General features: G+C 41.5%; 2 protein-coding genes across 2 annotated transcripts; one reads left to right on the forward strand and one right to left on the reverse strand.

Annotated features, from left to right (window-relative positions):
* Positions 1-1,627: 1,627 nt before the first annotated feature.
* On the forward strand, positions 1,628-24,808 carry OCIAD2 (OCIA domain containing 2). The gene is made up of 7 exons (XM_003415872.4): positions 1,628-1,769; positions 5,304-5,431; positions 8,777-8,873; positions 11,236-11,289; positions 13,916-13,963; positions 18,488-18,605; positions 22,040-24,808. The coding sequence occupies exons 2-7, from the start codon at positions 5,366-5,368 to the stop codon at positions 22,119-22,121; spliced, it is 465 nt and encodes a 154-aa protein (XP_003415920.1). The 5' UTR covers positions 1,628-1,769; positions 5,304-5,365; the 3' UTR covers positions 22,122-24,808.
* LOC135231454 (homologous recombination OB-fold protein-like) lies at positions 17,235-17,889 on the reverse strand. The gene has a single exon (XM_064285833.1). The coding sequence runs from the start codon at positions 17,871-17,873 to the stop codon at positions 17,259-17,261; it is 615 nt and encodes a 204-aa protein (XP_064141903.1). The 5' UTR covers positions 17,874-17,889; the 3' UTR covers positions 17,235-17,258.

Raw genomic sequence — 24,808 nt, forward strand, 5'->3', positions numbered from 1 at the left:
TCATTCAACAAATATTTATTGAGCCCTTATTTTTTTTCCTATGTCCATACACAACGGTAACCAAAACAGGCACCACCTTGTTCTGTACCTCATGAAGATTACAGTAAAGCAGGGAAATAAGTTTAAAAAAAAAAAAAAAAAAACAATAATAAGTATATAATAACAAATGGTGAAAGTGCTATGAAAGAGAAGGGAAGGTGGAGGTCAAGGAAGGTCTTCCTGAGGAAGAATCAGATAGAGTAGGAAAGTCCAATTGCCTCCATGAATAACTGCCTGCTTTGCCATGAGACCAGAACTGGATGGTGCTCGGTTATCAATATGGAACATTTGATCAAGGATTCTACAGATGAATCCTGATTACAATGGGGGAAAATGAGAATCACGTTTCAAATGCTCATGTTATCCAGACTTTCTGGAGCCATTGAGGCCTGATGACCCCCCAAAATTATTGATGAAATCTTTAAACCTTGAAACAGAAGTATCCCCTGAAGTCGTCTTTGAACCAGATAATAGCTTAGCCTAATTAGAAAAGAATGCCTGCATTAAGCATTACACACTTAAATAATTATCTATATGTGATCTTACAGACAACAGCAACTCGAAATAATAGATAAGAAACTTAGGAGAGAGCAATGAGTTTGTGTTAATGATGGTGAAATAGTTTGGAAAAGGTTGTCAAGAAAGATGGCACAACTTGAAGAATATAACCAATGTCAATGAATGGTACATGTAGAAATCGTTGAAGTGGCATATGTTTTGTTGTGTATATTTTCACCAAAAAATAAACTAAAAAAAAAAGACAGACTGGAGAAACCCTGAGAGTATGGCCCTGGACACCCTTTTAACTAGTACTGAGGTCACTCCTGAGGTTTACCTTTCAGCCAAATATTAGATAAGGCCATAAAACAAACAATAATACATGCAGCTCATCAATATAAAAAAAATTTTTTTTTCATCAATATACATGAGACTAATTTTTTTTTTTTTTTTTTAAATGGGCACACCAGCCTAGGGGCGAGGGTGAGAAAGCAGGAGACAACAGGAAAGCTGGACCAATGGAAATGGGGAGCCAAAGGACGAGAAGGGGAGAGTGTTGACAAGTTGCCGAGTTGGTAACAAATGTCATAAAACAATATGTGTATTAATTTTTTAATGAGAAATTAATTTGCTCTGGAAAACTTCACCTAAAGCACAATTTTAAAAAAGATAATAGAAAGAGAAGAAGAAGATGAGTAGGAAAAAGCTGGAACAACATTGATGTGGGGAGAATTCCAGGCAGAGGGAAGGCTCTGTGTCAGCTGCAGGCTAATACTGAGTCTTCCATTCCAGGGCTTCCACCGGTATTGTCCGCGTCTCGTTATGATGCCTGATCACCCAAATTAAAAAAAAAAAAAAAAATTAGATCTGGTTTCGTTTTCGCCGGTTGGAAGCCCTGACTTCAGCCTAAGAATTGGGAGTGGGTGGTGAGGCCCCCAACACAGAAAGAACTACAAGACAGCAAGGGGGGTGGGGGGTGCACTTGTTGAGCGACTTAGCCGAGCGAGTGCTAAGCGGCGAGGTGAGGGGTCAGAGCGAGAGAAGGAAGGACGGGAAGCTGGGCGAAGAAAGGCGGAGGCCGAGGAAGCCGGGACAGGGGACCTGGGACTCCGGCCGGCCCCTTGGGGCGGGGGCGGGCGCCCAGGGAGGCGGGGAGAAGGCCGGGCTGCAGCGGCGGCGAAGCGAGCTCGGCTCGGCGGAGGAGCGACTCGGAAGGGAAACGCGCTCGGCAGGTGAGCCCCGCGGCGCCGCGCCGGGGGGAAGACAAGCGGGGTGCAGGGCGAGAAGGGGCTGCCCTCCTCTGCCCGATTCACTTCCGGAGTCCTCAGGGAGGGGACACGGGCAGGGTAGCCCTTCGGAAGGCCGCTCGGGTCCGGAGTGGCCGCCTTGAGTCGCCCTTCCCAACCCCCTCCTCCCGCCCGACTACCGCCTCGGCCCCGGCCGCCATCGACCCCCGCGGTCCCGGGGCGGAGGCGGGGGGCTTGGGGTCCTGCTGGCGGCCCCGGGCTCAGGACAGCGACGGATTTCAGCATGTTGATCACTGCCTTTCTCGCCGATCAGAAAGTGCGTGACCCCCTCCCGCTGCCCATCGGACCCCGCGCCCTCACCCCCTCTCCTCATCTCCCCAAGGTGTCGCGCTCCAACCCCCCCCCCCCACTGCCTACCTGTCAGAGACGCAGAGGGACCCCAGACGTAGCGTGCGTGGTGGGAGCTGCACCTGGAACAAGCAGGACCCTCAGAAGTGTGTTAGGGGCCTGATGCCCACAGCTGAGATGTTGTGGTATCTTTGCTTCCCGATTTGGGACAACCAACGGCTTAAGGTCTGAATAAGCAAGAATAATCTAATTCGGCATTAGGCCAGCACCCTGAGGTCAGCGAAGATTTCCTAGGAGTCCTTGGAAAATAAAGCACGCAGGACCACTCTGACAGCTGCCTTTTACTGCTCACATGTACACTGTGAGCCTAGCGCTGAGCTAGGACTTTAGGAATCTCATCCCTTGTCCTCAAAACAGCCCCCTCAGGTTTGCTAAAAAAGGTTTCAATTCAATACAAGGTCATTAAAAACCAAAAAACCCCATTGCCGTCGAGTCAATTTGGACTCACAGAGACCCCATGGGGCGGAGTAGAACTGCCCCATAGGGTTTCCAAGGAGTGCCTGGTGGATTTGGACTGCTGACCTTTGGGTTAGCAGCTGAACTCTTAACCACTGCACCACCAGGGCTCCTATAAGGCCATTAGCTTAAACACAAAACTTTACCAAATGTCTGTTATGTGCTAGACCAGGGGATACAAAGAATAAGACAAAATCAGTGCCTTAAAGGAACTCAGTCTAAAGAGTTACACAACATGAAAAGGGCTCCCTTAGAGGTGCCTCCCAAGGTGCCTTCAGAGATGGCTGAGGCACAGGAACATTTAGTCCCTTGCCCCCAAATCGCAGGGCTCAAACTCACAAAGAGTAGAGGCGGCATTTGAACTCAGGTCTTTCTGACTTCAGGGCTTTCCACTGCAGGGCAGCATGCTGCCTCTATACCACAATGACATTAGGTACCTAAAAGTGAAATTTTTATCATATGACTTGCAGTTTCATAACTGATCCTCCTGTCATGGGGTCCATCCAGTCTCTACAGATCATTTTGAAAGTTCAGGAGTGTCTTTGGTGCCCTCAGACATGACCAGACAGAAAAGACATCCTTCATGTCTCCTTCCTTAGCACCTCGTACTCACCTCCACGTCGAGTTGACTCCTATTCGTAGGGACTCCTTGTGTGTCAGAGTAGAACTATGCTCTATAGGGTTTTCAGTGGCTACTTTTTCTGAAATAGATTGCCGGGCCTTTCTTCCAATGTGCCTCTCAGTGGACTTCAGCTTCTAACTTCGTAGTTAGCAACCTAGCACAGTACTCGCCTGTGTTGTTATTAGGCGGCATTGAGTCAATTCTAACTCACAGTGACCCTATGTACGACAGAACTATACACTGCCCGATCCTGCACCATCCTCACAATCGTTGGCTATGTTTGAGCCCATTGTTGCAGCCACTGTGTCAATCCATTTCATTGAGGGTCTTCCTCTTTTTCACTAACCCTTTACTCTACCAAGCATGATGTCCTTCTCCAGGGACTAGTCCCTTTTGACAACATGTCCAAAGTACATATGATGAACACTCACTGTCCTCGCTTCTAAGGAACATTTGGACTATACTTCTTCCAAGACAGATTTTTTCATTCTCCTGGCAATCCATGGTATATTCAATATTCTTCGCCAATGTTATATTTAAAAGACTTCAATTCTTCCGTCTTCCTTATTCATTGTCCAGCTTTGACATGCATATGAGGTGACTGAAAATATTATGGCTCAGGTCAGGTGCACCTTAGTCCTCAAAGTGACATCTTCGCTTTTTAACACTTTAAAGAGGTCTTTTGCAGCAGATTTGCCCAATGCTATACATCCTTTGATTTCTTGCCTGCTGTGTCCATGGGTGTTGCTCGTGGATCCAAGTAAAATGAAATTTTTGACAACTTCAATATTGTCTCCATTTATGATGTTGCTTATTGGTCCAGTTGTGAGAATTTTTGTTTTCTTTATGTTGAGATGTAATCTATACTGAAGTCTTTGATCTTCATCAGTAAGTGCTTCAAGTCCTCTTCACTTTCAAAAAGTAAGGTTGTGTCATCAGCATATTGCAAGTTGTTAATGAATCTTCCTCCAGTCCTGATGTCCCTTTATTCTTCTTATAGTCCAGCTTCTCGGATTTGCTCAGCATACAGATTGAATAACTATGGTAAAAGGATACAATCCTGATGCTCACCTTTCCTGATTTTAAGCCATGCAGTATCCTTTTGTCCTGTTCAAACAACTGCCTCTTGGTCTATGTACAGGCTCCTCATAAGCACAGTTAAGTGTTCTGGAATTCCCATTCTTCGCAATGTTATCCATAATTTGTTATGATCCACACAGTGGAACGCCTCTGTGAAGTCAATAAAACATAGGTAAGCATCTTTCTGGCAGTCTCTGCTTTCAGCTAGGATCCATCTGACATCAGCAATGATATCCCTGGTTCCACATCCTCTTCTGAACTGGGCTTAAATTTCTGACAGTTCCCTGTTGATGTACTGCTGCAACCATTTTTGAATTATCTTCAGCAAAATTTTACTTGCATGTGGTATTAATGATATTGTTCGATAATTTTTGCATTCTGTTGGATCACCCTTCTTTGGAATAGGCACATATATGGATCTCTTCCAGTCAGTTGGCCAGGTAGCTATCTTGCAAATTTCTTGGCATGGATGAGTGAGCACCTCCAGTGCTGCGTCCGTTTGTTGAAACATCACCATCTCTAGAGGAGCCCTTTTTCATGTTGTGTAACTATTGACTTACCTGTCTTTCTCTAGATTGTGAGTGTCTTTAAGGTGGTGATTTTATCTTAATTCCCTGGTTTAATAGACACTCAGTAAAAAGGTCAATTCATTAATGACCTTTTAATGAATTGAAACGTTTTTTAGGAATACGATTTATGGGTAGTAAAACATTTCACTGTTCACAGTAATATTTCCCTCTAATCTAAATTTGACTTGTTGCCACTAGTGAGATAACTTCTGTGTGTTGGTGGGGGAGGAGCGTTAGAAATTGCATTTGCAGATGGTGGCAGATTAAGACCTATGACAAAATGAAAGTAAGTTTTCCAAATAGGTGCAGTTGGTACTAAGGATGTTTTTAGGGTTGATACAAGCATTCAGTCACAATGTAGTGATTCTCTTTTACTTCCTTTAGACCCTGGGTGGAGGAGTAAGCAGAGTATACTCAACTAGAAGAAAAGCAAGGCCAAGGTCATCATGGCTTCAGTGTCTACTCAGGGAAACCAAGATAAAGATCCCCATTTGCCGCCACCAAAGAAGCAGGTATATTTTTAACTTGGTTATCTGCCATCTGCAGAGGAATAGCATACAAGACTTTAGTTAACACTCAGCCTAGCCCAGTCATGTTACTTTTTTTGTTTGTTTATTTTTCAGTCTGGCACCTGTTGGATGAGTTCAGGGAAAATGGAATGAGGAAGGAAAGTTTTTGGCTGCCTTTAAAAGGAGCTTTTTAAAATTTACTTACAAAATCCTTCCTTTACTCTTCCCTGATTAGAATCTCGCTTAACTAACTCTTATGTAGGCTATTGGTGACTGAAGAGGCTTCCTTTAGCAGAGCAAATTCTTGGTTGAACCTAACAGAATGATGCATTATGCTCGCTTTTACATTTTTGTTACCAAGGCTAATCATACTAAGCATATGCTGCTGACAGGTGTTCCTAACCAGGACAGCAGGTTCTTAATTACTAAATTAGCCATCAGATTGAGGATCCAAGTATTAACATGGGCACAATTTTTCAACTTGTTAAGAATGAATATTATGTGTTTCAGGGATATATAAATGAAGAAAAGAGAAAGTATTATGATAGGTAAATGGAGTTCATGTTCTCTGGGATCAACTTTTCAAAGTAAAAAGAGTTTATGGAGGAGATAGTGTTTACGAGGCAAAGTTCAGGCAAAAGATATCAAGTCACCAGGAGAAGCGTTTGGACATCTGAATTGCATCTGTGAAATGGAGAGCCATAAAATATTGATGGCTGTAAAAGGATCCCTGGTGCTCTGCTGGAAGACTCTGCAGGAACATTTAATCCTGACTGCAAGACTCACAGTAGTTGTGATCCTGTGTGTGTGTGTGTCCGCTCGCACGTGCATGTATATATGTGTGTGTGCGTATGCGGCAGCCACAGCCAGAAGCAACAACAGATATTTACATTGGGCATAAGCTGGAGTGCTTGCTGTTGGGGGGTTGTGTTGTGGAACTAAGGTAAGTGAAGAATGAGAAATCTCCTTCTCGCCTTGCTGAGACACCCTTTCTACACCTCCTTATTCTGGGCTGTGGGGAATTGTAGATAAAGAGGAGGGATGTTGCCAGCTTGGGTTGTTTGTAGACCTCCGAAGGTATTAGTGTCACAGGTCTCTCCACCTTGTTAATATGGCAGCATGCACATCAAATGCTCAGGATGGTGTCTGGTCCATGGAAAATACTCAAGAAATGTCATCCACATTGAAAAGTATTACAAACAATAAAAGGAGCCCTGGCGGCACAACATTTAAGCACTCAGCTGCTAACAGAAAGGTTGGTGGTTCTAACCCACCCAACAGCTCCACGGAAGAAGGACCTGGTGACCTGGCTCCATAAAGATTAAAAAAAAAAAACACAGCCAAGAAAATGCTGACTGCTCTGTCACGTGGGATCATTATGAATCAGAATCAATTTGGCAGCACCTAACAGAACAACAACACAAACAATAAAAGGGTCTACAAAAGAACAGTGGCAGAACTAGTGAGGTAAACTTCAAGAGCCAAAGAGCTGCAAAGCACCTCAACAACAAAAGCAAAAACCCCCAATAGGTGAATGACAGAGGACATACGTAAATAATCCACACACAAGGACATACAGGTATGACGTTTACAGTAAGAAATAAAATTTGTTTTTCAAAAACTACTAAGCCAAATATAACAAATTATTCCAACCCAGGTCCAGTTGAGAGCAATCTAGCAATACTTTATCAAATTAAGAATATACATGCTGTATATTTTACTTCTACATATATGTTCCAAAAATTTGCTCACATGAGCCTGTAAGGGACATGTGGCGGTGAGGACTTGCAAGCACCCTGGAGAATCATGCAGCAGTGAGAAGCAGTGGGCAAGATATATACACACACACATAGCAACATGGATGGGTCTTAAAAACATAAAGCTGAATGGAAAACATTAAATTTTAAAAAAGATATCTAAAACCATGCCATTTACATAAAAAATGCATATACCCAAAACAATGAATACTTTGCAAGAATGCCTACAAATAAAAGACCCACATTAAACAGCAAGAACGGTGGTGATGGGCAGAGGGGAATCAGAGTGGGGACAGTGGATCAGAGTGAGTGAATAAATACCTACATATACGCAAAGGGGGAGGGAGCCTGAAAGACGGAGTTAGTTTATATTAGAGGATATCAACATGATAAGAAATACTATACTACTAGTAAAAATAATTACATCAATTACTTCAATGGTATAGGTCCCTGGGTGGCACAAACGATTTGTAGTCAACTGTTAACCGAAAGATTGGTGGTTCCAACATACCCGGTGGCACTGTGGAAAAAAGGCCTGGTAATCTGCTTCTGTAAACTACAGACAAGAAAACCATGTATCGCTCAGTTCTACGTTGTAACGCATGGGGTTGCTGTGAGTCGGAATTGACTTGACGGCAATGGGTTATGTCAGTAGTTGCACCAGAAATTATGTGCAGACCACTTACAAACATGCAAAATACTGTCAAGGCTGAAAGTAAGCTATGTAGGATAACAAAAAGCAGTTGATGAGGTCACAGTCTAAAAATGCATACACAAGTATATAAATAAGATAGACTGTAATACAGTGTTTTGTGTACTATCCCAGGTGTATAAATATTGTGCTGTAGAGGAGTTAACATCCCTCTCTTCTCCCAGAAAGCAACATTTGTGCTAGATCTTTAGGGAACCAAGTGAGCAAAGGGCATGAGGAACATGCCAGGTACAGTGACTATATGGACAGAGGCATGGCCAGGGACAGGTTATTCAATAAACAAGGTAAACACCGGCTTACTTGTACTTACTACTCTGTAGTGAACAATTTCACATTTTTTCACCACATCAAAGATTCTGCTTCTAAGTATGGCTGGCATCTGTCTCTCTCCCAACCCCACAGCACCTTCCTAGAGAATCAAAGCCTCTTTTCAAATTTACAATCCCTAACAGGAGTAGATGAACCAGTAAGCGAGGTAAGCACAGTGCTTCTTACTAATCTTGCTTATTGTTCACTATGCATTAGTAAGTAAGCACAAGTAAACCTGTGCTTACCTTGCTTATTGGGTAATCTGCCTCGTGGGTTTGGCAGTAAGAAAGAAAATATGTCCTCAGCAGTAATTTAGCCTGACCAGATAGCTGTTCCATGCTCTCTCGGTGAATCACCCTGATTCTCCATTTGGGATTCTTTGCCTACGTTCATCCAGCGTTCCCAGATGGGAAGCTCTCTCTGAAACTGGTGATTGCTTTGTGCTGTCAGCCGGCACAAATCGATGCTGTGTAACAAGAGCAAAGAGACCTCTCAGTCCTCCCCAAGAGAAAACAAAGCAGATGTTTTTCTGATGATTTCAGCTAACTCACCACATAGTTTTCCTTACAGAGCCTGTTATTTTGTCCAAAATCAAAACTCCACATCCACAGAGGAGAGATTGTAAAGATTATCCGAGAATGTCAAGAAGAAAGTTTCTGGAAGAGAGGTAATTGCACCCCTCTTAGTCTCTGTTAACACTGTATTTGCTCCAGAGTCCTTGGGTGACACAAATGTTAAGCATTTGACTACTAGCCAGAAGTTTCAAACCCACCCGGAAGTGCCTCAGAAGACAGGCCTGGCAACCTACTTCCAAAAGGTCAAAGCCTTGAAAACCCTGTGGAGCACAGTTCCACTCTGACACACGTGGGATTGCCATGAGATGGAATCTACGTGATGGCAACTAACAACCTATTTGCTGCAATAAACTGCCTGACTGTCGTGTTAGAATTATGGTAATGATTTATTTTTGAGCTGACACTTTGCATAAATCCCTCATGAACTTTGGTATTTGGGGCTGTTTAGAGTTTAACTCCATGTTGAGACTCTTTTTAGGACAGAGGTAATAAATAATTGATTAAGGAGCCCTTCATCTCCCTTTCCAAAAAGTAATGCACACTTAACACTTTCCTTGATGTGACCAAGTAGAACAAGAGCACTGTTTAGAATTTCTTGACTGCCAAAGAGCAGACCTTCCTAAATTACACTAGACTCTAAGCTTGATAGAATTCAGGAGCAATGCCAAATTCAGTGCTTCGTCCCAGAGCATAGCACAATGCCTCACACATAGAAAATATTAATACATTTTTGTTCAGTGAGTTATAAATGGCAGCACTTCATTAATACTTCTCTTACATTGTCTTTGAAATAACCTTGTCTACGAGCTGCTGCTTCTTTCTGGGCCTGCCTTCAGACCAGGATGTGAATTCAGGCTGTGCACTGTTACTTCCAATGTTAAAATGACATAATAGAACCTATAGATACACTTCCAATGTTTTACAACGTTGCTGATGCAAGGATAATTTGTACTTGAAGATATTCATTTTGATTTCTTAAACCATTCAAATTCAGTTTCAACTATTTTGGAAGCAACACTCTCTAGAAGTTGACATTCGTTATGCATCACTGTGATTACTGATTATGCTTCTAGATATCCATGCCTTTTCTGACAAGCTAGGAGTAAGTAATTTAGTTGGGCACTAGTAGAGTAGATTAACACTCTACTATGGGCTTTTATGATCCATTTACCTACCAGCAGGCAGTAGAATGGAAAAATCAGTTGCTATTTGATTTGTCTTGGTTGCTAGGAAGAGCTAGATGTTTACCACTGCTCTCTGCTTTTGGAAGAGGTCATTTGACACGTTCTGACAAAACTAGAAACTTCTTTTTGCCAGACTAAATTGCCTGTTTTAAAAATCAATAGCTAAACGTCACTCATGTTCAACGTGAGTATAATCATTTTGTAATCTTTAAAAAACAGGCAAATCCAAATTGTGGGACAAAATGTTATAAAAGATCAAAAAAAAAAAAAAAAAAGCAAGAAACTGTCCTAGATTAAAGCAGGTTAAGAAAGACATGCTAATGAAGTGTAATACATGATCCTTGATTTCCTGGATTGAAAAAAACCCACAGTTATAGAGTACATTATTGGGCCACTTGGGGAGAATCGACTGTAGATTGTATATTAGTTAACATCATCAATATTATTTTTTTGAATATGCTAATAACATTGTGGTTACGGGGGAACATTCTTGTTCTTAGAGGGTACCTGCTGAAGTATTTAGGGGTGAAGAGTCATGGTGTTTGCAAATTCCAATTGGCTCAGGAAAAAAAAAAAAGAGAGAGATAAAGCAGATTTGGCAAAATCTTCACAATCAATGAATCTAGATGGAGAATATACAGAAGTTTATTGTACTATTTTTTAACTTTTACCTAGAATTGATCATTTTAAAATATATAGCTAATGGAAACTCCCAAATTCGACAGCTAAGCAACGTCCACATGAAGATGCTTGTGTTGCCTGAGGTGATCAAAATCTGGTGCACGTTGGGCATTCAGTAAATGTGGAGGGTGGGGATGGAGTGGAGTCCCTGAGTGGTGCAGATGGTTAACATGCTCAACTGCTAACTGAAAGGCTGGAGATTTGAGTCCATCCAAAATCACCTCAGAAAAAAGACCTGGCAATCTACTCCCCTAAAAATCAGCCGTTGAAAACCCTACAGAGCACAATTCCACTCTGACACACATGGGGTCACCATGCGTCAGGGTTAACTTGACGGGAAAGGGTAGAAATAGAGGAGCATGGAGTTTAGGTTTTGTTAGATCAGTAACTGTGTGTTGGGCTGAGTGCCTTGGGCAGATCCCAAGAAAATTCCCATGTTTAGGATAGCGCTGAATAATTAAAACAACAAAGGAATAAAATCTCATTGCTGAGGTAGGAAAGAGAAAAAGCTCAGAGTAATTCTCCCTGACTTCTAGGTGAGATGCCAACTTTTAAAATATCGATATTGAGGGGCATTTTTGTTTTACAGCCCTGCCTTTTTCTCTTGTAAGCATGCTTGTCACCCAAGGACTAGTCCACCAAGGTAAGATTGATGATTTGTTGAGTACTTTAACTTAAGATAGCCCAGTTTTCTGTGGTCCTCCTGGCAACTTTTTGGTGCTGACCATTTATTTTTTGGTAAAGGGTTTATTTATTTGTGCCCGTTTTCAACCTAAGTGCCTATCATAGGCAGAATAATGGCTACTCAAAGATGTGCTAATCTTCCAGACCTGTGAAAATGTTAAGTTACAAGGCAAAGGGAAATTAAGGTTGCTAATCAGCTGTGGCTTAAAATAAAGAGATTATCCTACATTATTTGGGTGGACCCAAATGTAATCACCAGGGTCCTTAAGAGTAGACGAGGGAGTCAAAAGGCAAAACCAGAGAGATGACAAAGTGACAAGGACTCAGCCCAACATTGTTGGCTTTGAAGATGGAAGAATGGGGCCATGAGCCAAGGACTGTGTGTGGTCTGTAGATGCTGGAAAGAATGAGAAAAAGAATTCTGCCTTAGGTCCTCCAGAAAGGAATGCACCCCTGTTGACATGTTGGTTTTAGCCCAGTGAGATCCATTTTGGATTTCTGACCTCCAGAACGGTAAGATAATAAATGTGTTCTTTTAAGCCGGTAAGTTTGTGATAGTTTGTTACAGCAGCCATCAGAAACTAATACAGTGCCTTTCTCTGTATCAGAGACACTATGCCTCCCACGCCCTCTATATATGGCTGGGCAGATTGTTCACTACACAAGGGCGCCCTGGGGAGTGGACAAGTGAGGCCAAAATACAGCCCATGCTCTGTTCACCAAGCCATTTGTCCTGGAGAGAGGCTGCATCTGCCTGAGGAAGGGCACCCTGTCTAATTCTTGTAACAGACCATGAGCACTAGCAGCCACCTTGAATCTCCCCTAACAGACCTCCCTCTGCCTAATAGAGTTTTCCTTTTTCCCTATCTTTCCTTCTCCATTCTCTTTTTTCTCCCTGCCTCCCTCTGACCAGTAACCCACAGCTTTGCATAGTCCCCAGGTAATAAATAATAAGGCACCTGATCCTGTTTAAGCCCATTTTATTAAACACTACTGATTACCTGAACTTTAAAGAAACATTATACCCAATAAATATGAGGTAAAATGTTCTTGGTCCTTTCCTGGATCTCAAAGACCACATATCTCATGCATCTGGGAGAATCCCACTTGAATCAATAATATTCTTGTCCATAAAAAATTTTTCATTTTTATAACTTTAAGATAGTCTTTTTGTAGAAATATATTCATCAATTAGCAACAAGCCTTTGTCAGACTGTTTCGATGCAGAAAAAAATATGGCAAGGATATCCATAGAGATGATGTTTTATAATACTGAACTACTCAAAATCTACCATCTCGTGCATCTATGAGAATATTTGTCCAGGGACTGTGTTTTAGATTACTTTGACTACTATAACAAATTACCTCAAACTGAGCAGCTTAAAACAACGCAGAATTGTTTTATAGAGGGTCTGGAGGTCAGAAGTTGGAAATGGGTCTCCTGGGATAAAATCAATGTGTCAGCAGGACTGCATTCTTTTTGGAAACTGTAACAGAGTCCGTTTCTTTGCCCTTTCCAGCTTCTGTGGGCTCCTCACATTCCTTGGCTTGTGGCCCCCTTTCATCTTCAAAGCTAGCAGTGGTGGGTTGAGCTCTTCTGACATGGCATCACTGTGACCTCCTCTTCTGCCTCCTTCCACATTTAAACACTCTTGTGATTACATCAGAAACCCTGGTGGCATAGTGGTTAAGTCTGCTAACCAAAAGGTTGGTAGTTTGAATCCATCAGGTTCTCCTTGGAAACTCTATGGGGCAGTTCTGCCTTGCCCTATAGGGGTTTCTATGAGTCAGAATAGACTTGACGGCAGTGGGTTTGGTTTTTAGAGTGATTACATTGAAGTCTGTGGGTGATACAAATGGTTACTGTGCTACCTGAAAGGTTGAATGTTTGAGTCCACCCAGAGGCACCTTAGAAGAAAGACCTGGCAATCTACTTCTAAAAAATCAGCCATTGAAAACCCTATGGAACCCAGTTTTACTCTGACACACATGGAGTTGCCGTGAGTTCAAGCTGGACTAGTTGCTATTTACTTTGGCCCCACCAGATAATCTTCCTATTTTAAGGTCAGCTGATTATCAACCTTTATTCCACCTGCTACCTTAATTCTCCATTGCTCCAGGTTCGGAGGATCAGGTTGTGGACATCTTTGGGGAGTGAGGCATCATTCTGACTACCATAGGTTGTAATGCTTTCATTTAAAAATTGTGAGATATATAACATACATAGTATGAATCTTTAATTTTAAATTCTTTCGACGCCAGTGGGTCTGATGTTGAGTTACTTATGAGGGGAAGAGGGTAGGAATGACTAGTTGTTTTGAACTTAGTTGTTTGTTAGCAGTACTTGGATGTCTTTAAATCAGTCTTTCACATTATCTTTCTACAAATTAAAGCTAATATGTACTGCTTGCCTAAAAGATCTATTTTGGCCAAAAATTGAATTCATAACTTTTAAATGACCATCTCATTAGATTAAGAACCTGTGTACAATTGAAATATATTGTATCTTAAGTTTTGAAGTTTTTTTTAAAAATAAATTTAAGTTATGAAATGAAATAATAATGTATTTATATATTATTCCTTAGGTTATTTAGCATCTAATCCTAGATTTGGATCATTGCCTAAAGTTGCACGTAAGTCATAGACGTGAAAAAAAATAGATTTATGTTAGAAAAAAGATGTTTATAGCAACTGGAGATATGAATGTCCCAAACTAACTGAACTGCCTGTATTAACTATGAAAATTCAGTCTCCATTTTTTGCCACTTTGCATTTCTTACCTCATTCAGCACTTTCTGATACAAAGCCCAGCAGCCGGGACTTAGCCTTAGACAATTCTCTTTAAAGCCTGGACTAGGAGGAACTAGTAGGATATATAACTAGATGTCAACAGCAGAGCTTCTGGATGATAGATCTATTAGTGATTTTAATTTTCTTCTTTTGGCCAGTCTTTTCAAACTATGTTTTATAGTAGACATAAAACATGAGTAGCGGTAAAAATCAGCAGCTTTCTAATAATAAATTTACTATAAACTTGGGGTTTCATCTTCTTCCAGTTGGTATACATAGTCCTTTCATGTACAGAGACAATGCATTCCAGTTTACAGTCTGAAATCTTATTCCCAGTGGGAGCCCTAGGGTAGAGATTTCTTCCATGCTACACTACAGGATACAAAGGCTGTGTAGATCATAAAAAATTATGGATAACATTGTGAAGATGGGAATTCCAGAACACTTAATGGTACTCATGTGGAACCTGTACGTAGACCAACAGGCAGTTGTTGGAACACAACAAGGGGGCACTTTGTGGTTTAAAGTCAGGAAAAATGTGCATCAGGGTTGTATCATTTCATCATACTTAATCAGTCTGTATGTTGATCAAATAATCTGAGAAGCTGGACAATATGAAGAAGAACACAGCATCAGGATTGGAGGAGGGTGCATTAACAGTCTGTGATACACAGATGACACAACCTTGATTGTTGAAAGTGAAGAGAACTTAAAGCACTTACTGATGAAGGTCAAAGACCACAGCCTTCAGTATGGATAGCACCTCAACATGAAGAAAACAAAAATCCTCACAACTGGACCAATAAGCAACAACATGATAAGTGGAGAAAATACAAAGTTATCATGGATTTCATTTTACTTGGATCCACAATCAACGTCCATAAAAGCAGCAGTCAAGAAATCAAAGGAACTATTGCATTGGACAAATCTGCTGCAAAAGACTCCTTTAAAGTGTTAAAAAGTGAAGATGTCATTTTGAGGACTAAGGTGTGCCAGACCTAAGCCATGATATTTTTAGTCACCTCATATGCATACAAAAACTGGACAATGAATAAGGAAGACTGAAGAAGAATTGACAGCTTTGAATTACAATGTAGGCGAAGAATATTGATTATACCATGGACTGCCAGAAGAGCGAACAAATCTATCTTGGAAGAAGTACAGCCAGAATGCTCCTTAGAAGCAAGGATGGGGAGACTTAGTTTAACGTACTTTGGAGATGTTATCAGGAGGGACAAGTCCCTGGAGAAGGGCGTTATGCTTGGTAGAACGTCAGCAAAAAAGAGGAAGACCCTCAATGAGATAGACTGACACAGTGGTTGCAACAGTGGGCTCAAGCATAACAACAATTGTGAGGGTTGCGCAGGACCAGAGAATGCTTCATTCTGTTGTGCAGAGGGTAGCTATGAGTTGGAACTGACTCCATGGCACCTAACAACAACCACAACACTGTCAGAGCCTTGGAAATCCTTTGGGACAGTTCTACTGGGCCCTGTAGGGTTGCTATGAGTCAGAATTGACTCAACAGCAGTGGGGTTTGGTTTCTTTTTCTTTTTTGGTTTTGACACTAAAGGAGGAGTCTCTGGGTGGTGCATATGGTGCACTTGGCTGCAAACCAAAAGTTGGACGTTCAAGCTCACCCAGAGACAACTGGAGAGAAAGGCCTGGCGATCTACTTCCAAAAAACTAGCCACTGAAAACCCTACAGAGCACAGTGCTATTCTGATACACATAGGGTTGCCATGAGGCAAACTCAACTCAACAGGAACTGGGCTGATACACCATAGGAAGGTCCCCTCTTCCTCGTGACCTCTCTTTCATACAGTGCCCTACTCCAAGTCCATAGAGGGGATTACGGAGCCTTCCTACCCAGTGTTTAGGAGACTGTCCATAGCCACAACTCAGACCCCACTGTCCCATCTCTTGGTAGCCTCAGCCATTTGGTTGACAGCTGGGCTATCCTCAGGCAGCCTGTCTCTGGGACAGCACCTTTGCTTGCTCCATCCTGACCTCTCTATCCCCAGTTCAAATCTGAGGAGATCAGAAAGTCCCCGATTGCCACTCCCGGTTTTTAATGTTCTTATGTGCCGTTGAGTTGGTTCCGACTTACAATGACCCTATGTATAACAGAGTGAAATGATGCCCAGTCCTGCACCATCCTTACAATCATTGCTGTGTTTGAGCTTATTGTTGCAGCCACTGTGTCAGTCCATCACATTGAATGTCATTTTCTTTTTCGATGACCCTCTACTTTTTCAACCATGATGTCCTTCTCCAGGGGCTGGTCCCTCCTGATAACGTGTCCAAAATACGTGTGATGAAGTCCCACCATCCTCGCTTCCAAGGAGTATGCTGGCTGTACTTCTTCCGGGATAGATTTGTTTGTTCTTCTGGCAATCCATGGTATATTCAATATTCTTCACCAACACTATAATTCAAATGCATCAGTTCTGCTTAGGTCTTCCTTATTCATTGTCCAGCTTGTGCGTGTGCGTATGAGGCAATTGAAAATACCATGATTTGGGTCAGGCGCACCTTAGTCCTCAAAGTGACATTTTTGCTTTTTTTTTATTTGAGGGAGGGCTGCTTTATTTCAGGACAAGGTACAACAGCCCACACCCCTGGCCCTGTACCTGGGAACCTTGGGCACAGTGAGCTAGGCAGCCACAGGCCTCAAGAGACAAAGCAAAGGCAAGTGTGAATATGTCCTTCCCAGGTCAGAAGGGCAGGTCACCACTGCTGTGGTGTGGCTCCTTGCAGCTCCTCAGCTGTCCAGGGACTAGGGAGTAAAGGGATGAGGACATGAGACCCAATATCCTCTAAAGTCAAGCTGAGGTGGGGAGAGTGACACTGGAGGTGACACACTTTCTCTGTTGGCAGGAGAAGGGCCAACACATCAGAGAGCTGGAGGGCTGGAGAGCCAGTCTTAGGCTGCATTCTGGAATGCTAAGGGAAGACCCAAAGTGACGGCAGTGCAGAATCTCAGGGACAAGGACATTCTCAGGGAAAGCATCCAGGGTGGGAGCAGCCACAGAGGCCCATGCTTTGTGTATTTTCCAATTGCAATGGTCGTCTTCTCTCCCTTGGGCATGGTCAGATACAGCCAGAGCCTTGCCTGGGTCCTGAGAGGCTGCCTGCTCACAGTGGGTGCCCTGGCTTGGGGCAGTCCCAACCACTGGTACCGCAGAAGAAGTCCTCAGAGAGCTCGCTCAGGAGCCCATCCAGGTCATCTGCTTCTGAGAGTTCCTCCTCAGGGGACTTCCTTGCCTCTGGGTGCTGTGCTGTTCTGAGGTTTTCCTCAGACTTCGCATCCACATCAAGCTGGAGGCCACCATGGAAGCTTCCTAGATCCTTGGGGAAGGGCTGAGATGCCTTGAGGAAGTTCCCATCCCCAGAATCTGGGCTGTAAATATGAACCAGGTTGTTGGGCGTCACGTTGAGATAGTGATTCCGGAGTAAAGAAGAAAACACTCCAATCTGCTTCAGTAGCAGCACCGAGCCTGGCTTCAACTCATTCTGGCACATCTCCAGAAGCACCCTGTGCACTGTTCCCTGCATCTCCCCTGTGGGGTCCTTGAAAACTACGCTGGTGTCCATCATGCTCCGGGTCAGGGACTTGATCGTCACTGCCATGTTGGGGACCCTGTTCCTGGGCAGCTGCTTCAGGGCAACCTTCCGCAGCACCATGATGATGCTGTAGGTACAGAGGAAGAAGGTGGGGTCTCTCTCATACAGGCCCAGAGAAGATTTCATGGTTAGCCAAGGCCCTCGCCCAAAATCCTCCTCTACTGATGCCTGGGAACTAGCAACAACCTCCGTCCGGAATTTAGCCAGAGCACCATGAGTCAGAGTCTGAGGGGTCTTTTGCAGCAGATTTGCTCAGTGCAATGAGTTGTTTGATTTCTTGACAGCTGCTTTCATGGACGTTGATTGTAGATCCAAGTAAAATGAAATCCTTGACAACTTCAATATTGTCTCCATTTATCATGTTGTTGCTTACTGGTCCAGTTGTGAGGATTTTTGTTTTCTTTATATTGAGGTGTAATCCATACTGAAAGCTATAGCCTTTGATCTTCAAGTGCTTCAAATTCTCTTCACTTTGAGCAAGCAACGTGTGTCATCTGCATATCAAAGGTTGTTGACGAGTCTTCTTCCAATTCTGATGCCTCATTCTTCTTCATATAATCTAGCTTCTCAGATTGAATAAATATGGTTAATGGGGAGCTTCATTCTCAGAGTTTTTGTTCATTGATTTATCCTAATACTTTAAAATAAAAATTACTACTGTTAATAAAGTTTTAGACGAGGATTAATAGATAAAATTCTGAACCTTTAAATGATTCATTTTTCCTAACCTGCTTTTACAGTTGCTGGAATCTTGGGATTTGGATTTGGAAAAGTATCATACATAGGAGTCTGCCAGAGTAAATTCCATTCCTTTGAAGATCAGCTCCGTGGGGCTGGATTTGGTCCAGGGCATAATAGGTTTGTAATCTTTTTTATTGAAAGATTTATTGAAGATAATTCTAAGAAATCAAATGAAAGATCATCACCATTTGTAATATTAAAGTTTTTAAAAATCGGTAAGTTAAAGAAAACTTTTTAACCCTCAAATTTTGAGTTGTTGCCACCCAACTTCAACAACTGTTATTTAATATTTATCTTAATTACCTAATAATTTCATTTGCACAACAGATATTTAATGAGTATTCACTACATTCAAGGCATTTTAAAAGTCTCTAAACAATGCCTTAATGAGGAGACATGGCTTCTACCATCATGTGGCTACATGAAATTTAAACAGATTTCTCTACTACAGGACCTTCGAGGGCCTTTAATATGTTTATATATATTGTGATTCTCAAGAGTGGATGTAAGTAGTAGGACGTTGGAGTTAGCAGCATGACCTGTGCTGTTAGACTGCCTGGGTTGAAAACCATTTCACCCACTTACTAAGCTATGTGACCTTGGACAAGTTTCTTAAACTCTCTAATCTTCAGTTTTCTCATCTGTATTAAATAGTGATCAGAATTGTTTCCACGGGATGTTGTATAGAATGAAAATGATTATCCATGACATTTCATAAGTGCTCAGTTAACATTAGCTATTTCCACTATAGTATTGTGGACTGTAAGGAGCCCTGATGGCACAACAGTTAAGTGCTCAACTGCTATTCACAAGGTTGGTGGTTCAAACCTACCCAGCATCTCTGTGGGAAAAAGACCTGGCAATATGCTCCAATAAAGATTACAGCCTAGAAAACCCTATGGGGAGGTTCTACCCTGTCACTTAGAGTCATTATGAGTTGGAATTGACTCAATGGCACCCAACAACAACAACATTATAGACTATAGTTGGGGACACATTTCTCTAAAGACCCCGCATTTGTCACAGTGAGTTTGAGAGGCTGTGTATTAAGGAGCCCCGATGGCACAATGGTCAAGCGCTTGACTGCTAACTGAAAGGTCTTCGGTTCGAACCTACCAGCAGCTTCTTGGGAGAAGAGACCTGGCAATCAGTTCCTATAAAGATTACAGCCTAGGAAACCGTATGAGGTAGTTCTGCTCTGTCCTATAGGATTGTTATGAGTTGGCACACAACAATAATACAATATGGTGAAAACAACATTGGACTCAAAGTCAGTATACTCAAATTCTTTTACTCATTGCGTGACTTTGGAAAGTTACGTTCCCTGGGCCTGTAGAGTGAATAGAACCTTAAACATTGTCTCTTCCTGATGAGATACAATTCTGATCACCATTTAACTATATGGCCCAGACAGTTGCAGAGACTTCCTGAAGATCACGTAGTTAGTAAGAGACAGAAGAAAATCCATTGCCGTCGAGCCAATTCTGACTCAAAGCAACCCCCTAGGACAGGCTGGACTGCCCCATAGGGTTTCCAAGGCTGTAAAATCTTTACAGAAGTAGACTGCCACATCTTTCTCCTGCGAGAGCTTAACCACTGTACCACCAGGGCTCCTTAGAAGGTAGAAGGGGGACTCTAATCTCAACACATTTGCCTTCTAAACTCATGCTTTTTCCATTATACCATCAAGGCAACCAGAAAGTCATTAATTCCATATTTACAGACAACACCAACTTTAGCCCATCCTTTTAATGTTCTGTTTGGAAGGAAGCTGGCTGAGGAATAATTGGCCACATGATTCTCATCTGTGTGGAGGCAGTGGAAAAAAACACAAGCAAAGGAGAAAACTTTGCTGACTGCTCCCTCTTCCTGTTTGATTACATGAGTTTATTTAGCAGTTAACCAACTTTGGGTTCCAAAAAAAATGATGAACGAAGACTGAACCCTACGTTTTTCTGATAATGTTCACTGTTCTGGTCTTCATGTATGAACGGGGGTGGTTGAAGTAAATGGTCTCCAAATTCCCTTTAAGATCTATGTTCTGTGATTCCATTTCAGCTTTCCCACTTCTAGCCACAGTAGCTTCACTTTAGGCTTCAGAAGTGGACTTGCATGAGTAGCTGATAACCAATTGCTAAGGTCTATGTGAAGGACCATTATTACCAGGACATCTCAGAGGCAATAGTTTACAAAACTGTTTGGTTTTCTAGTTACGGGAAAGTAGAACAGGGCATCCAACGAAGTTGAGATGGAGGAGAAGGGCAAGGATGGGGTATCAGGTAAGATCTCTTGGAGATGATAATGCTTCACTTGAATCTTCAAAGACCAGAGGAGTTATATCAAGGCAGAAGAAGGGGATCCCAGGCCAGGAATAGCATATACAGAGAGGGAAAGTTTACTTACTACGGAAGCTGCAAATAGATTCTGTGTCTAGAGCACAGTGGCAAAGGACAAGCTGGAAGGTTAGGCAAGCAGGGGTCAGTTGCTGGAGGAATTTATACCATACTAAGAATTTTGACTTCATTCTCAAAGCGATGTGGTGAAGCAAGTGATAAAGGAAGGAGAGAGGAGTTCATTCATCTCTCCAGGAATTTGCAATAGCTTTTAGTTTTTTTTCTGGTCTTGCTACCTTCTCAGTAATCCTTCTCACCCAAGTCAGATTGATGGTTCTACAATGCAGATCTCATCCCATCACTATCCTGCTTAATTAAAAGCCTTTGGTTGCAAACTCCTTATCATAGTAGATGTTTAATCAGTGTTTTGTTTGTTTTTTAATTGAATTTCTAAGATTCTAAAATTTTAATGCTGGAGAAAACCTTGAGGACATTTATTCCATGTGTGTTAATAGTATTCAATGACAAAGTATGCATTTTCTTTGGTACTCATTAAATCCTAAAGAAATTGATACAAAGTTAGATAAACAATGAACCGGGAATTCTGGAAATGTCATTTAAAAAGTTTTTTTTTAATTAAAAAGTATTGAGTGGGTGCTAAGCCTAAGCCCCTAGTCGTTGATGTTGTTAGTTGTTCTAGAGTTGATTCCAACTCATGGCAACCCCATGAGTGCAGAGTAGAACTGCTCCATAGAATTTCCAAGACTGACCTTTCAGAAGCAGATCGCCAGACCTGTCTTCTAAGGTGCCTGTGAGTGGATTCCAACCATAAACCTTTTGTTTAGTAGTTGAGCGCATAACTGTTTCCACCACCCAGGACTCCTTTAAGTGTACAGGGATATAGTTAAATCTTGGATAAATACACTGTGTATTTTATGGCTTTTTGTGCTATGAGTAGAAATTATTCAAATTTAGAAAGGGTCAAAATATTCAGCCCCTGTGTAACCCAGATCACAACTACGAACATCTGTTTCAATGAAGGTCAGATTTCTTTGATGAAAATCTGGGGATTTTGAACCTAAAAACAGCTCTTGTTATCCCTATAAAAGTTAGGCTAGTGAACATTAGCATAGAAAATGTCTGTAAATAATACTGTGTTAAGACCAGAGCTTCTCGTGTCAATGTACAAACCATGATCTATTTTTTGTTCTGTTGTAGGCACTGCCTGCTCACCTGTGAAGAATGCAAAATAAAGCATGGATTAAGCGAGGAGAGAAGTTCACAGCCTTCGGCTTCCTAAACTCTATGGCTTTGAAGTTTCTTAAACCTCTGAATTTGCACACATGGACACTTGAGACTGTGTTGCATCTCCTGTCTGGAGGGGAGATAGGAGGATAGAGAGGGTTAGAAATTGGCAAAATCGTCACAAAAAGAGAGACTGGAAGGAGGGAGCGGGCTGACTCATTAGGGGGAGAGTAAGTGGGAGTATGGAGTAAGGTGTATATAAGCTTATATGTGACAAACTGACTTGATTTCTAAACTTTCACTTAAAGCACAATAAAAATTATTAAAAAAAAAATTTCAAATAACAGATTTATATTGGTCCAGAAATATTGTGATTCCCTGACTCTTACTGATGCTTTCTGATGGAGGACAGGAGTGAAAATTAAGGGAGTTGGGAAGTAATGAGGCAAGAAAACTAATTTGTATGCAGAAAGAAATACAAGGAAAGAGTGTGTCTTATAGGTATGGGAAGCACTTTCTAAAATAATTTCTCAATGTGCTCAATTGCTAACCGAAAGGTTGGAGGCTCAGGTCCACCCAAAGGCACCTCAGAAGTAAGACCTGGTGACCTAATTCCAAAAAATAAGCCATTGAAAATCCTCTGAAGCACAGTTCTGCTCTGACACACATGGGGTCGCTATGAGTCAGAATCAACTTGGCAGCAACTGGTAACAACATGACCTGAAGGAATAAATACAACTTCCCAAACTGTCCCCCATCCTCCCAAGGAGCAGCTTATTTATAGGAAGAATCACTGGAAGAATTGACTCTAGAACCATAAACTTCTACGGCTTTAGGGAGCTCAGAAGCAGCCAATCCAATACTAAGAGTTAGCTCTTGGCTGTTCTCCTACCAGGTGTTTTTTTTTTTTTTTGCACACACACACAAAAAAATAGTAACAACGATAAAAACTTCTCTTGCATCTTCTCAGGAGTATGCTTTATATGTGTGTCACCATTCATACGTAGTGTGTGTATGTGTTTTACTTAATATATCTTGACCCTCTACCAGGGAGGTAAAAAGAAAAATTTAATCCAAAGCAAATACCTGATATGAAGTACCTATTTAAACATTAAAAATATTTGGAAGTTTGCATTTTTACATGAAGTATGTGAAATGGAATGATTTTGAATAACCGCCTTATTATATACCCTGTTTTTTCAATCAATAAATTTCTATTTCTGAAATCAGAATGTGGAGCCAATATCCTAACTTCTTGGATGCAGTTTAACTCTTGGCTCTGACTAGTAATTGGCGACTGTCTGTATCTCAGCTTCTGGCAGAAATTCAGAATTGGGCACATTTGTTTCCCACATCCCAGAAAATGATTTCCCAGGGACCAGAACATTTCATGTTGCTAAGCACAGCAAGTCGATGATATAATCAGTATTGAGGCACTGGGAAAAGATGAGTCTATTATTGTTGAAACAGAACATTCTTTTTACTGCTGACATCTTAATAGTTCTTCTCAATCAAATGGGGTTTATTATTTGGGCTGTCTGGTTTTCCTAAGTAGTTTAGGTATTCATTAAAGCAGTTTATCATAGTGATCTATTTTAGTGGGAAAGGAAATCAATAAGGGAAAAACTGGAAGGTCATCCAAGAAGTCTTGGTTATTCTGCTGCATATCTGTTGTGTATGTTAAGAAGCAAGTCTCTGGGGAAAATGTCTGTTTCTTGCAGGACAATGTGTTAAAGCATAGCATCCGTCTTTTAGCATTTAGAAATTACCAACACTCATCACCAAGCTGGTCACAGGTTATAGGAGGAAAAATCTTCATAACGAAAAAAAAAAAAAACCTTGGCAAAGAACAGCAAGATAAAGTTGCAGATGTATTAATTGGACAACATGTTAAAAGTTGGATGTCTAACAAACTTTGTTGGCAAACTTTCCCTATTACCATATCTACTGATATGGTAAGGAGCCACGGTGGCACAGTCAGGTGCTTGGCTGCTAACCAAAAGGTTCGCAGTTCAAACCCACCCCATGGCTCTGCAGGAGAAAGGCTGGATGAGGTGCTTCCATAAAAAATGATAGCCAAGAAAACCCTATTGACCAGTCCTGTCATATGGGATCGCTATGAGTCATAATCTACTTAACGGCATCCAACAACAACAGCTAATATTCTACCTGAAGAAAAATGGAAAACGTTCCATTATGTTGAATTTGATTAATGAAATTTAGCATTGTAACATAAAACTACTTTATGATACATTGATGTATCAATAAGAGAAAAACTTGCCATCTGTAATCAACAAATCTTATCTAATACATTTATAGTTATTCTGGACAACATTGTAACAACAGAGGAGAGCGGCACTAATGAGAATAAAGAAAATCCTTATTCAACCAGAAAATTACATCAAAATGATTTAATCCCACACACCCTTGTAGCACAGCAGTGATGCCTTGAGGCAGGTGACTAGAAAGGATTCTATCAGGGTATTTTTTATTTTAAGGCATTGATCAAAACTTCCACCCACTGTTGAGGTGATCATTTGTTTCTAAATTTCCCCTCAGTTTGTGTGATCCTAGAATTCAAAAGATATTGCTGGAGGTCAACTGTAAACTGCATGAAATGTGTTTCACAATTAAAAAAACAGTGGAATAATCCTTTTGTGTCTGTGTCTCTTACCAAAATAGGTAAAAAATTCCAGGAAGATTTATATAATATGATATAATATATATGTACTTTGGGCATGT

The sequence above is a fragment of the Loxodonta africana genome, chromosome 5, assembly GCF_030014295.1.
Source record: "Loxodonta africana isolate mLoxAfr1 chromosome 5, mLoxAfr1.hap2, whole genome shotgun sequence".
Lineage (NCBI taxonomy): Eukaryota > Metazoa > Chordata > Mammalia > Proboscidea > Elephantidae > Loxodonta > Loxodonta africana.